General features: G+C 39.3%; 1 protein-coding gene across 9 annotated transcripts in view; it reads right to left on the bottom strand.

Annotated features, from left to right (window-relative positions):
- TEC (tec protein tyrosine kinase) overlaps positions 1-15,406 on the bottom strand; it is a 58,066-nt gene that overhangs the window by 13,412 nt on the left and 29,248 nt on the right. For all 9 annotated transcript variants that reach the window (XM_085223193.1, XM_085223197.1, XM_085223194.1 and 6 more), the window contains 3 exons: positions 12,938-13,120; positions 822-923; positions 16-97 (listed from right to left, as the gene is read on the bottom strand). In XM_085223193.1, coding sequence (XP_085079319.1) covers positions 16-97; positions 822-923; positions 12,938-13,075 — 322 coding nt within the window. In that variant the 5' untranslated portion in view covers positions 13,076-13,120. The remainder of the gene's footprint in view (positions 1-15; positions 98-821; positions 924-12,937; positions 13,121-15,406) is intronic.

Raw genomic sequence — 15,406 nt, 5'->3', positions numbered from 1 at the left:
AGCAGTTTTTGTTACCTTCTTTCAGATTCCTCACCCACTGATCCCGGCTTTGTGCACTTGGTGCAAAAATATAAAGTGTATTAGCATCATATACAACCTGCAGGGGGAAAAAAATAGAACACCAATAAAACAAACAAATAAAAAAAAAAAACACCAATAAATACGTTCATATAGTAATGCTATTTATCTGTTTCTCAGCGAAAGGAATATACTGAACAAGGCAAAAAATTACATTCGGTAAAATGAGTGTCCTCAGACACATGAAGAGCATGAGATAAAATTGAAGAAACAGGAAAGTGTTTGTTATTTATAGATAGTGTTGTCAGTAGAGCAGAAAGGATTTTGTAATTATCCTATTATCCCTTTTGATGCTTCCTTCATGCTTTGCTTGGTTCACTGTTTTCTGCACTTATTTCCATTTGTATCACAATGAAAAAAAATACAACAAGGTTTATCTTGATTTTCTTATACCTATATAAATCAATGGTAATCACACATTTGATATAAGGAGTATGCATGCAAAAGAAGAGAAAGGCTCCAGCTAACCCGTTCTGGTGGACAAGGCATTTTCCAGTCCAAAGGAAAAACACACTAGGCAGAGTGTGTTGGGGAAAGAAAAAGACCAACTGTCAGAGGCAGAACACCCAAGAGCAAGGAGTTCAGAGGAAGAAGAGCTTTTGGGGGATGGCTTCCAGCCCTGATCCTGAATCATCTCCTACACAGTCCCACAGAATGGTTTCAGTGACAGAAGCAAGTTACATTCAAACAGCTTGCAGATGTTGAAAAGAGTGCTGTATTTTATATAAACCAAAGGAGCGTACCTGAAACGGATATTTATTTTGACAGGGAATAATACCATCATTTTGTACAACTTCCACACATTTAATCCTTGAAATATCCACAAATCCTTTTCTGTACTTTTTCTGTAAGAGAAAAGTAAAAAAGACATTATATTAAATACAGCCGAAGACTGATTCATCTACAGGCACTCACTTAACAACCTTTTCCTGCCCTCCCCTCCCCTGCAAAGTCTTATTGCTTTCTTTCCCATTCACAATAAATATAGCTTTAACCACAGAAGTAATTTGAAAACAGGTAAGAGAGAGCACAAAGATCTACACTGAAGATCTACTGCTTAGTAGTAAAGCACTACATTTTCCAAGATAAAGTTTCCAATTCTTAGTAATAATAGGCTGGCCTACTCTTCTTTACAAAGGAACTTGTAAAGGACAGCTCGCTGATCTTAAGCTATGACTAAAAGGGGTGAGTGAAAAAGGTTCCAATGCCATCTGATCTACTTGCTTGCTCTGACACCAACGTGCTCCCACTGTTTTGTGGCTACTCCTGTATCTCTCCAGCTTTCCAGAGAAACTGCAATGCACAGGCAAAACAAGTTCAGACAGAGTAGAAAGAAGAGACAGGATGAAACCTGTCCTTGGGATAAGTTGAGGTCTGTGCTGAAAGAACTTTCTTTGACCAAGGCTGGTAGAAGTCTTGAAGAAGCAAGGTCAACTTGATCTAGCTGTACGCGTCCCTGCAAGGGAGCTGGACCAGATGACTTTTAAAGGTCCCTTCCACCTCAAATGATTCTATGACTCTACAGTTCTCAGTGGAACAACAGCTGGGAGTAGCTTGTACTGTGCTTCAGTCTATCTGTAAAAGCAATAAGTAACTGCAGTGAAATCCACCCACAAGCAGATGTTTTTAAACTGGCTTTTTCTGAAATAATTGATTTATACTGTTTTCATTTAAGAGAAGCAGAAGAGGGTGAGTGTGCCAGCACAACACAGGTTGGACTCGATGATCTGTAAGGTCTTTTCCAACCTGAGTGATTCTATGAATTATACTTTTATTTTTTTAATCTGAGTATGAAGAGGATTAAATCTACGGACAACATAGGGGCCACCTCTCACTTTTGGGAGAGGAAGTTTCCACTGGAATCTGGAACAAAAATAAGAATAAAATATAAAAAAAATAAAAAAAGGCAGCAGCTCGTGGCTGGTCCCACGTAAACGCACATAAAACTTTTGCACTGTAAAGCACATCCAAGTGCAGTCCAACATGCAGCTTATGAAGGATGAATACTGTTCAGGCAATGTGGAAATAATTAGTAATTAGAGAATTATTGGAGATGCTCTAATCCCCACTCAGCTCCCCTCCTTTCTCCTGAGGATGAGAATTTCAGCCCAAATAGCAGAATTCTGGCGCAATAACATGCAACTGAAAACATAAAGGGGAGAGCCGTTTCCTGTGCAGACATGGTGATTCTGCCACCCTCGTAATACAACACCCTCATAGCACCATCCAGAAAAAACAGAGGAGCCTCCTCAGCATTTAAAACATATTTAGTATTCCACCTCATAAGTTTGTTATGAAGAAAACAGAGAAACGCGCATGAAAAATTCAGGCTCGTCATGGTCAACATCAGGAAGAATGGCAGGAACCGAGTTCAGATAAAGCTGTAACCATCATGCAATACCAGAGATTAAAAAAAAAAAAAAGAAAAAGAAAAAGGAGCTTTTTTCAAACTGCAACAATAATTAGGCATTAGACATTTCTACTGAGACATTAAAAGAATTCAAATCATTGCTGACAGCGTGTAACGCTATCATGTATTTTGTGGATCCCATCTAGCAGTTAACTGCAGTGGTGAGACAGAAAGAGATTATATGTTTTCTTTTTTTTTCCTCCTGTCTGGAGTCACAGACTTTCATTAAAGGAACAGGCTGTATTACTTTAAGCCTCTCCACCTCCACAGCTCCCAGGTTTTCAGGACAGTTCTGGCATCCATGAGTGCTCAAAAAGAGTGTATGTGTGCTAGGAAGATAAATAACAGGAAATCAAGAAAAAACAACCAGCGTTTTGAAAAAAATATATAAACTAAAATAAAGCAAAGCTCCTGATACACAGAGCAGATAATTCTAATATTTGTATTCCCTAAGTGATCCCTTTGTATACTTTCATGATTTAGGGAGGCTCAGTTTGCATCACCATAAGGTGCTACATTAAATCAATAGCGATCCGACCCTCCTCAAAATCCAGTTTAGCAAATAAAGCCTAACGAAAGTACCTTATTCTACTTTTGCGTATTTAAAAAAATTAAAAACCTTGCATATGTGAAATTAAACACAAGTGTACTGCTCCAGATTACATCTGGAGCAACAGTTATTAATGGCCACCAGCTTTCAAGTTGTCTGGTCTGCAGCTGTGATTCAGTTTAGCATTTCTCACAATTAAACTGTCCTGCACATGAACAAGAAGGAATGACTCAAGAAAGATGCCAAACAGACCACTAGCATTCCACCCGCCCTCCCCATTTTAACAATTTCCTCTTACAGTGGGACTTCTTGCACACCATCGCTGTATTGCGTTTATTATGAACGCCTAATGGCATGCTCTAGATCAAGGCATGAGCATTCAAGAAATGTGGGATCAAGTGAGAGCTTGAGCCCTGACCTATTGTGGAAGTGGGGCAGGTGAGGCAGACGTGAGCCAGCCAAGAGAAAGCCACCAACAGCCACTCTTTCCAACAAGTGACAGAGACAGCATTATTATAAGAGATAATAATGCAGTGCAAAACTACAGTGTAAAGAGGACCATTTTTTTGCAGCTTTTTTTATAGGAAGATGTCTAGCATAGTGGGAAAAGGTTGGATTTGCTGTAGAAGGGGCAATATTTCACCTGTACATTCATGCATGCTCTCTGGATAGAAGTGTTCACAGAGGATTTGAAAATCAAATGGTGAGTGAACACAAGGGACCTACCAAAGCAGAATATACCTCTAGAGGATGCTTACTGAAGGAAAAATGGCTACAATTGTAATAAAAGTACACATAGTGTATACTAATAAGGACAACAAATTGATAAAAGCATGTGCTTCAAAGTCACCCTAAAGGATTGTGGTGTGTTTTTTGTAGTTTTTAAAAATGTATCTGCTTGATGAAAATAACAAAAGGGAAGCAACTCTACTGCCACTACTATATAAAGCTTTTAAAAATACAAAACGCTATCCATTCTTCATACTTCACTTTGCTCCAAAAGCTTGATTTACAGTTTCAGAAGCCTTGCTCCTGCACACAATGAGGATGACCAGGCAATGTCATGTTCCCAGGGCAAAGAATAAGCCATTCCTATTTTTTTTTTTTTAATAAAATACAGTAGTATCAAAAAGTTGTAACACTAGAAATACACTGTCAAATATGGTAAAAGTACATGACTATGAAATTCTCGTACAAAAAAAAATAAAAATCAATCTTAGAATAGAGGAAGACTACAAATATCTGTGAGATAAGAAGCATAGATAATTCATCTTCTACACACTTGAAACAACAACTCGGCTGAACATAGTAGCTTTACAAATTCTTAAGAAACCCATGTTCCCACTGTCAGAGAAAATGGTTCTTCTGCGCACTTCCTCTCTGTTTACGAAGGCATTATACTGTTTATCTTCAGCAAAGTGGGGATGGGGGTGAAGCAGTACAAAGGACACTTTGGAAAAACAAACAAAAAAACAAATAAAAATATGCAGAAATCAATCCTGCTGTCAAGAAATATCTACTTGCTGTCTCACCTATAATTTCTGTTTCTTACTCTTGTTCTTCACACTATTTCTCTCTTCCTTCCTACTTCTCACACAGGAAATCATGAAGTCATCACTGTGTAACCTAGGGAACTTGTGGCCCCTAACGTATCCAAAGGTCTCTGCCTTCATTACTTCTCCTTTTATGGAGCTGCTTGGCAACGCTGGGAAACCTCAGGAAAGCCTGATTATCCCCGTAGTCATCTGAGCCTGTATATTATTATGAATATTCTGTAGAATATTCTCCAAAGCCAAATACAGGGTGCTTGCATACTTTTTTATTTATATATTTATTTTAAATATCCTTGCCATTAAGAATAAGCACTGGATATGGCTGCAGTTCCCACATGAGAAGCATCTTAACCCAAGTCATCTCATTACCAATTGTATAAATATAGTAATACTGAAGCTATTTTTTAGATGGTTAGATTTTTATCTCTTATGTTTTCAGTGCATTAGATATATTAAAATACACACTGCCGCCTTCTTTAAGTTTTTGTTGTTTTTTCTTTTTTAAATTATTCTAAATTATTCTAGGAAAAGCAAGTATCAAGTATTTTTACTATAAAGGGGGGGCTATGAAAAAGAAGGGGACAGATTCTTTGTCTGTTGTGACAGGACAAGGGAAATGGTTTCAAAATAGAAGAGGAGAGATTTCAATTACAGATGAGAAAAAATATTGATAACCAGGGTACAGAAGCATTGGAACACGTTGTCCAAGAGGAAGTAGATGCCCTGTCTCTGCAGACATCTAAGGTCAGGCTGGACGGGGCTCTGAGCAACTTGATCAAGCTGTAGGGGTCCCTGTTCATTGCAGGGGAGTGGGACTAGATGGCCATTAAAGGTCCCTTCCAACTCAAATGATTCCAATTCTGTCCACCTTCCTGAAATGGCTATAACTTGCTATGAGATAAAAGTGAGAGGTGATTATTCTGATATAGCTTGACCTGATCCAAGATTTATGGGAAGAATTTTGAGAGGAAAAAAATAATGCAAACAAATCTCAGTGAGAAGGAGAAGGTCTTAAACCCTGTCTTGCAGAGTATGAAACTGAGAAATCTTTACAGTTGCCTGGTGGCGCAGCAGATGCCAACCACCAGCAAAGACAAAACAAAAACAAACAAATGAAAAAGAAATTCTCTGTAGTGGTACTGATGAAACTGCCTAGCCGTTGCTGCAGTACATTGTATGCAATTTATTATTTTCCTGCAACTGAGATCAGTCAGTAAAACATACACAATTACAGTTCTGTCATATTGCTGTACTCACATCAGGTAGGAGTGCAAATAAGAGAGAAGGAAGCAAAATAAATCAGCCAGTCCTCCATCCATATCAGGCCCTAAATTACAGTCTTCCAGCTGTCTAAACAAACAGCACTTAGCTTCAAGATTCTTTCAGACAAACGTTCTCTTCCTTGTTTCCTGCGACATCCTCACAGAGCTCTGAGTCTGGCTAACCCAGCTAACACTTCTACCTTATTTTCTCCCCTTAGATCACAGATCTTTGCTCTGTCTCGCTGGAGAGTGATACCTTTCCTTCAGCCATCCTTCAGCAGCCCCAGAGCTGTCTGAACACTAGACCTGGGCAACTTGAGCCAAGAAGAGAGGAGAGTTGAAGTCTTCAGGCTATCCAGACCCTCTCTATGACATTTTCCTTCTTAGATTTTCTTAGGTACTTTCCTGCTGCTTCCTTGCTGCTCATCACTGGGGTTTCTGAACCTCTGCTCCAGAACAAAGACTTCTGTTCACCTCTATAGCTCAAAATGCTGTCCAGATTTATATGCAGCTGTATTTTGAACAATTAGTTCCTGCTTCTTGCCCTACCTCATTTCCTAAAATAAAGCTGGTGGCTGATCAGAGGTGGCTATCTCACAAACACACTACTCTATCGAAGCATAGAGATCCACAGGAGCAACAGAGCTATTGCCGTATCAGCAAAGATATCTGTAAGCCTGCTTTGTCAAATTATAACCTCAAGAGTATCCATTGATCAGTCACCTACACACTTGCTAAGTCACATGCTAATTTGCTGCCTTGATTTCTGTCTAATTAAGTGCAAAAATAAACTATCTAACAAACGGCACTAATATGTAAAAGCAGTGGTTGAAGTCGCTACAGAGGCATTATACAAATGAATTAGAAAGCGTGACTATTCACATTCTTTGTATTTAAACACAGATTTTGCAAAAATGAATAAGCAACAGTAGAATGGATACACATTAGTCTCTATTTAAAAACTGAAAGAAAAATAATTAGTATAGGCCTTTGGAACTCGATGTTGTGGTTATGTTGCAAAGGAAGCATTTGCACAAAATTAGCGTTTGAAATACAGCCACACAATTTTATCCTGAAACCTACAGCATTAGGGTGGGTTATTTTTTCCTTCCTTAAATTATTACCACAGTCATGTCAGTAGCTTCTGTCTCTTCTCTATTCAAATTACAAGAACCAAGTAAAACTCATTCAGATGAACCATTTTTCCCTAGAGGAGACTTTCAAAATTAGGAATCCTCAAGAACATCCTCTGCATTTGTCACTTAAATCCTGGATGGTTTTGTTCATTGCAATAGTTGTGCTGTTTATGCAAGACTGTTTTCACCCTGGACTGATCCTGATGGCAAATACCACTAGTGCCAGAGAAGATGAGAGTGCCCTGTACCTCCCAAAGTCAGTTCATCAGAAAGCCATTTCCTACTTGACTCCAGAACACTGTCCTTCAAAGCAAGACTCTTATTTTTTACCCTCTAAGGCTTTTATTTCCCTTTTCTGGAAGCAAATGGTTCCTGCACTCCAACAGATAGGTAAGTGCCATATCTATTCCAGTGCCCTCCATACAAAGATCTGTGCAGCCCGCAGCTAACAGCCCTACTTCAGCCCCTTGTTGTCCTCCCTGTAGTGCCACAGACGCCATTCACTCACGCATGCACAGGATAATCGTGCAGGTCAGAATTTGGTCTATCTCTTTTGAAAATGCAAACGTTGATATGAACATCCTATTACTGCAAACTGCAATCCAAACAGCAAATGTGAACAAACACTGAATATGTTAAGGTTTAAAGCAATTCTGCATGCCTAAGCTCATGCTCATAAGCTTCACGAAGGTCAGGGCAAGTTGCTTGGGCTTAGAGGTTAATGAGAGCTTGTGTGTGGGAAGGAGCAAATAAACCACACAGACCAGCACACTGCCAAGTTAAATACTACCACTGCAAAGGAGCCTGAGAGGGGAAAAAACACCACAGCGGATGGAAGCACTCCACAGCTCCCACAGGTACAAAGATACTAGCAGTCAGTACATTGTTACCACCTGATGAAGCTACAGCTGGATCTGTGGAAGCACTGCACCCATGAGTAACATCAATAGGAAACTTTTCAAATCAGCAAGCTGGCAGGACAGCTCACTTGCACAAACCAGATTCTTTCAACTGCTCTAGTGGCAAGAAGTTCTTCAACACCTACGTTATCACCTTGTCTTCACCTCAAAGAATTTCCTTTAACCAAAATGCTATCTGTAGTGCAAATCTCAGGTGCAGTGGTGCTTTTAGTTCAAGCGAGCTGCTTCATCAGCACGATGATGAACTGACTAAAACTTGTGCAAAATACACACCACCTGCTATCATGGCCGTCCTGCAATACAGAAATAAGCCCACTTCCATAATATCTTCCATCTCAGCTGCATCTTCTGACTGTGTGCTGAAAAAGAATTCACAGTAGTACAGCTTATTGCCACACAAGTAGAAATAGCTAAGCTGTTGGACTTGTGGACCATTCTGAGGGATAGAGCAGCTTGAATTGCTGTGTGGTCTGCCCTGTTGGCTAGCCCAAGAGGAACAGAAGATGCTGTTCTGACAGCAGCTAATGCTCACTCCGTGAAGGAGTATCTGGCCTGTCCTTGCACTGTCCACCAGCGATACCAGTGGAGCTGTAAAGCAAGTATTCTTTTCAATTAAAACTGTGCAGCTGATATTTACAGCAATATTTCCTATTTTTATGATAAGGTAGGCTTCTAGATAAGTACTTAGACTTGACTTTCCAGACAGCCAGTAGGGAGAATGAATGCACCACATTTCAGAAAACAAGAACCAGAGCATTTGAAGTTGAATATACAAGAAAGGAGGCCACATTTGACAGAAAATGTTCTACTGTACTTAGAGCCACGCACTTCCTAACAGATGTCACTACCACTGTCTGAAAAAATCTATTTATAAAACTGGTTTGGTAAGTCTACAGTGCATATATGAGAACACTGTACATATCTTAAATCTTACTGACTGTAGCATAAACAGTTTTATAGTACTCAGCAGTACATCTCCTTATTTTTATACAGTCATGATCAGTACTCTCTGCTTAGAGGCCATTTTAGTTATTTCTTTCTGTGATTAATTTTTGATTTCACCGCAAATGAAATCAATCTCATTCAGATCTCATTAGCCACTTTTGCAACGCTAAGAGAAAAGGGCAGAAAATGCTCTCTTCAATGGCTGCTGATTAACCCTTGCAGACTTCATGAAACAGACAATATTAATGCTGCCTTTTCTATCCTTGCCATTACTGTTAGCACAATTTTATACTGCAATAACGGTGTTTCCTCAACATTTTCACTTCACCATTTTGGCCTAAAAGCCAAAACCAGAAACCACCTTTAGCTTGGAAGACGACACTTCTGTCTTCTGGCAACATATCGAAAATTCATCTCTGTGACATTTCAAATCTGTTCCTCACGTATATTTATTTTCAAGCTTTTCAACGTCCATCTTTTTAACAGCCTTAAAGCAAATATCTTTGCTGATTCTGTAGCTATGCTCTATTGATTTGATAACCCATACGCTGCCTTTATGACTCATGTTCCAACAGTACATCTAGACACAGAAGCTCCATTTCTCCTTCTGAAGATTGTACTGCAGCTCCAAATTCAATATAGTTACATTGCACCGTGCAAAAGTGACAGAGTGCCTGAGTTACTTCAAAGTGCATGAAAAACTAAGTTTTAAACAGGTTATGAACTAGTTCTAAAACAATTTACCCTGTTGCTAGCAGTCATGCTTGTAAGATAATTGCTTAATACTCCAACTAGACATATAGCACTTTGCAATACATAACAAAGAAAATATAGAACAGCACTTATATATTGTGCACTTTGTTGTCAAAGAGCAAGTGAACTCATAACCACTGGATGCAAAGAATGGGGGGGGGGTCAATGAGATCTCCCAGAAGTATTTACATAAACAACGTTTTTCTGTGGTTGACTGCTTTTTGTTATCATAAATTTCCACTTCTGCAACCAGATACATCAAGTCTCCTCTTCTGTTTCTCCATTTACAATCCCAGGTTGCCCACACTGAGTATTGACTTATTTGGTTAACAAGATTGAATCTTAATAAAATAAATTAATAAAAAATATTAATAATAAATAATAAAAGTGGTATGATTATTTACATGAACATAAGCCCTGGGTTCTTCCTAAACTTTCTCTGCCAGGCACCCAGTAGAAGTCAAAACAGAAGAAGCTATCAGTGACCATACTGGGAATCACATCCTTGCCTGGAGAAGCAAAGCTTAGCTACCCTGGACCAACTGCTCCCGCTGCACCAATGTGACCAAAACAATGCTGTGAAGTTCTCTTGGCCTTGGTTTCAGTACTTACCTTAACAGTCTGAACTTCTGTAAAGGACCAACTGGTCAGACTGGTAAGGTAAGTCCACTATCAGCCCTGAAATGAGACTAGTCTGTACATACCCTTTATCTGCCATATCTTTATGTTCAAGCAGTAAATCACATTTCATTTCAGCAATAAACATCCAACTATTCAGAGGAACCATGACTTTCATTTCTGATTACTTTTTTCATTTCACATAAACTGTTTCAGCCAGAATACACAGCTATCTTACTGTTAATACAGATTTACAACCACCAGAATTGGCTTAAAATAGATGAATAAAACCCTCAACCTTTTTCCATTTCAGTTGCTCAGTGACACAAAGGAATAACTACTGCTGCATGACAGAGATCTTAGTCACACAGTAAGTTCTCAAACAGCCCAAGTACTGCTGACATGAAATATTGCATGCTCCTCTACAATCAGAGCTCATTATTTTCAGACACATACTGTAAAACAGAACGCTGATTAATGTTTAAAAGAATCTAATGTGGGAGGCACATTGAAAATGAAAATGGATGGGAGGCGTGGGTTGTAAAGCTGAATGCAGTGGCTGAGCCAGTCTGACAACTTGTTGATGCCAACAGCTGGAGCATTCTGTCCTCCTCCACCACCTGACGCTGTCTCTGGCACATCAGACACTACATGGAGCTAATGCAGCTTCCTAACCCAGCAGAATGCTCACCTGGCAAAAATAAAAATGGATCAAGCATCCTTCTGCTGATGAAAATTGCCTTCAGAGCACCACAGAGTCCTAGAAATGCCAGGACCAACTCAAATAGGGTGAAGGTGCTGCAAGGTGAGGACAGGGAGGAAATTGATCTGTCTCTTTCCACAGCTGAGTTGTGTAGGTGTAGCATGTAGTTTCACACCAACAGTCCTGACCTCAAGCTGGAACATTTCAAGAAGCTACTGTCCCCACAGCTAAGGGCACAATGTCCTACTCCGTCTCACTGCAAGCAAACCTGCAATTTAAGCCTCTCCTCAGACAGATCCACCTTGGAGGCTGGAAGGTATCAACCTGCAGGGCAGAGGTGGTATAAAGCTGGAAGTGGTGACTTCTTGAAAGATAACAGCTAGACCTGAAAAACCTGTTAGTAACAGTTCTGCCTGGACTGAATGTAGGCTGATACACATACACCAAAAAAAAAAAACAGCATGCAAGACATGTTCCAGAGGGCCTCTTAGCTTCCTCCTACTTTTTCTTTGAAGGAAAGGGAAAGGAAGATTAGTTGTATTCTAAAGTAAATCCATATTTTATTGCAGCAGTCAGTGAAAAGTACACAGAAAATACAGAAATCTGTTTCTTGTTTTCAATCCTTGACCTCATACAAGCTACGTGCAGAAAAATGGCAGAGTAAAGGACCAACAAAAAACACTTTCTGTGGTATGTTTGGGTGAGATGTAACAGGCAGCTATAAGAGTCTGCTGTGGTCCTCCAGTATGCAAGCTCGATTCTGTGGTGAGCCCTGGCTCTAGCAGAGGACCACACTAAACCAGCCTTCTTCACCAGAGGTAAGGCACCTAACAGAAGAGGTGCAGAGACATCTCCATTAATTTTATTCGTTGTACAGCTATCCTGTGCGTAGCAAAAGCTCTTCTACATATTGCAGCCATTTTAATTGCCATCTTCACCATGACAAATCTGGAAGGCAGGCTCTGTAACATGGAAAATGTGGCCCCACAGCACTAACTGCATGATGGGATACTTCAGGGACAGGTGAGCCTGATGAAACTGAATCCAGATCTCCTCTGAAAAATGCTGGTCTGAGGATTTGCCTAGTGTACACTGTTGACTTGTCACGTAACTGAATTTACATGAAATTTACATAAAGATGGTATGCCAAAGAAATTGCTTCCAGCTTCACTTCAATCGCTAGGCTGCACGATCCATCCTAATTGAGCCCATCCCTCGTGAACTTGGTCTGCAGTGCCTACCACATGCTCCTGCTCCTGTTGGAATTTGGAAGCCAGTTACTTTACAGATGTGGAAGGAAGTTCACAATCTCACCGCCACATACAAGTTGGGGCTGGCCAGCCCAATTTGGAGCGGAAAAACAATCAAGGCTTTTACCCTAGCAGTGTAAGGAAGTCTATTTGAAAAATCTTCCAAAACACATGTAGAAGAAGTTTACACATGGATAGAAGCCAAAGAAGGGCAATAGCAAAGTTGCAACAAACTCTTTAGTGAGAGCATACCATATGGAAAATCCTATGTGAGAATCAACTGAAAAACTAAAGCATGTCCTATTAGTAGGGAAAATGTAAATTTCTTACAGAAGCCTTTCTAGCACAATATCCAACATGCCATATTCAGAAAGAATGATGCTGTAACCAGTTGGGAAATAATTATCAACAGTGAGTGACAAATGCCAGCAGTAAAATTATGCCAAGACCCTCCCATCAGAAAGATCCATTAAAGATAAGAGAGAAAGAAAACAGCTCTTAGCAACCATCTTTTATTTTATTATTGGCATCCTGGCCATGCACTACTCCCCCAATTAGGAACTAGTTTACACTACCAGATACATAATCGGCACTTCAGTAAACATACATTATAAATAAAAGAAATGAGAAACGGTGGTTTATGTCCACTGCCATCCAGCCCATCCATTCCCTGACAATATGATATCCTACAGGGAAAAAGCTAAAAGCAGACAGAAGAACAAACAAAGGCAGCCTATCATATAGATCTGTAACTCCTACCTCTGCTCGACCTTCATAATATGTTAACATAGAATTTGTAAGTACAAAAAGCCTCTCTTTGTAGTTTAAAGGAGAAGTCCTCTTCTTCTGTTGTGACCTTTTAATCAAGATCTCTTGTAGAATAGCAGTCATATTCATTTCAGCCACTTGTCGCCTCTGTTTCTAGCCATTGAACATCAGTTCCTGTGGAGAGAAACAAAGTCATTACTCTGTCTTTGAAGGATCACACCTCCGGAGATTTCTGTAGTAAAAAGAACTACTTATAAACAAAATTAACTGAAAATACAGACAGCTGGAGTCCATCTGAACCACCTGGAAGTTCACAGCAGTTAATGATTACACAAGAAAGTTCAGGCATTGCCAACAGCTATATCTGGCTGGGCTGAAATAAAGTACATTGCAGCCTATCTGGCTCTAGGTGAGTTTGGACTTGATTATCCTTATGGGCCCTTCCAGCTCAGGATATGCTGTGATCCTATCCCAGAGAGAATAGCTTGACTACATCTGACTATTCTTCTTCACCATAGTACCAACCAGACTTCAAGCATTTTAAGAGAATAATTTTCTGAAAAATTCCCTATGAAATAGGTCTCTTGAAGCCCAAGAACTCAGTGCCATCCTTCCCATTCCACTGTGAGACTCTGGGTGAGCCAGGTGCCCATGAGATATCTTCGGGCAACCAGATTTTAATCATTAAGGCCCACACATATACATAAATGCCTTCTGCAAAAATAAGTTTGCTCTAAAAAAATTGAATATGCAACAGTAAAAGACATTTTGAAAATTGTTGTCTATTACATCAATGAAAGATTTCTTTCACAAACAGTCGTTTAGAAGATGTCACTTTGGAAGCAAAGAATTAAAGAAGCCTAAGTCTCAGCAAATGCTGAGTACATGCCTTCCATCTCCTACTTCTAAAGATTTCAGGCTGACTATCAAGATCTCCATTAAACAGTACATTTCACAGTATCATACAGAAAAGCTTGAAAAGCTGCAGGTCACCTCACAGTATTATCCTACAGAAGAAATGTTTAAATAAAGTTAAACGTAAACACAAGCACTTCAGTGCCTCTCCTTTTGCTTTGTTCTCAAACCTTTCATTATTTGTTTTGACAATACATGCAGTGATGCCCTTTGCCTTTCAGTCCAACCGTGTTACCATGTTTCACTCACTGTCTTAGCTGATAAATTTATTACATTCCACAATCCGACCATTTCACACATCTGGATTTATTTTCTTGTTCACTGCATTAAAAAGTACCTTTCTTTTTAAGGTATATATCTGCATATGTTGAAAGATTAGTCTCCAGTTTACACTTGACAGGATAGGATGCTTAAGTAGAAGGTAACAAAATTGGACAAAATAATTATTACAAGCAATCTCTTTTTGTTTTCCTTCTTCCTCTGATACATGTATGCACATAAACTCATTGGTCATCTGTCACACCGCATTACTGAAAGGAAGATGAGTTTTTGAATTAATAATCATCTTGAGTGCACTATTTAATTATCCAAGCTGCCACATTCTGTTTATTATCCTTCTGAATATAAATTCACAATCTTAAAGGTAATTAAGAAAGAAGGATACTACTGAAAATGCAAACACTGTTCAAAGAATTAAAGGTTAGTATTAGCTTTCAGACCACCTTAACACACACCAGACTACAAAGGGTCATCATAGGCTCTCTCTCTCTCTCTCTCTCTCTCAAAACAATTAGTGTGTTCTCCATAGTACAAACTCACTGTTGGCACTTACAACAAAACTGTCTTAGAAATTGTGATCTCAGAAGTCTAACACAGATACAACAAGAATAATTTGATATTAACTCTGATTTCAGATCTCAATACTGATAACATAAAAATATTTCATCTCCCAGTCAGCCCTCTTTAGTCAAATTAACATTACACAAGAAACAAACAAAAAAATTCTTTTGAAAGAATATCAGTTAAAAAAAATAAAATATAATTGGTCAATGTCTGCACTTTGCTTGCACCTGTTGCTACAGGTATTTATCTACATTGAGTTATTGCTGCTATAGAGATTTCCACAGATTAGAACCAGTTTCCCAGGTCAGAAAATCAGCCTTTGAACCTGCACCTGGTCACAAAACCTGCTTTTTCACATCAGTGTTTCTAGCCACATTTCTGTTTCCATAAGTAAGGCTCAGGATAACAGAACTCTCACCTACAACTCTGAAAGTTCTTCTCCAAACTTCTCAGAGAAGAAGCTATAACAATCACTCTTACCTCTTGCGAAACCTCTGCATCATTTCTTTTCTTCTGCAGTTTCAGAATGATTTTTCCACACTTTTATCCCCAAATATTCAACTGTTTCCAAACTATTCTTAAGTCCATGAAGCTATCGTATGACACATTCTTATCTTGTTCCAAACAGCTGTGGGAGTTTCGTGCTGCCACCCATCTAAAATTTTCATAATACTTCCTGCCTAGGGCTTGCCCATCTCCCTG

The sequence above is a fragment of the Meleagris gallopavo genome, chromosome 4 (genome assembly GCF_905368555.1).
Source record: "Meleagris gallopavo chromosome 4, MGAL_WU_HG_1.1, whole genome shotgun sequence".
NCBI classification, from domain to species: domain Eukaryota; kingdom Metazoa; phylum Chordata; class Aves; order Galliformes; family Phasianidae; genus Meleagris; species Meleagris gallopavo.
The sequence above is the reverse complement of the archived record's forward strand: the minus strand, read 5'-3'. Positions and strand labels throughout refer to the sequence as shown.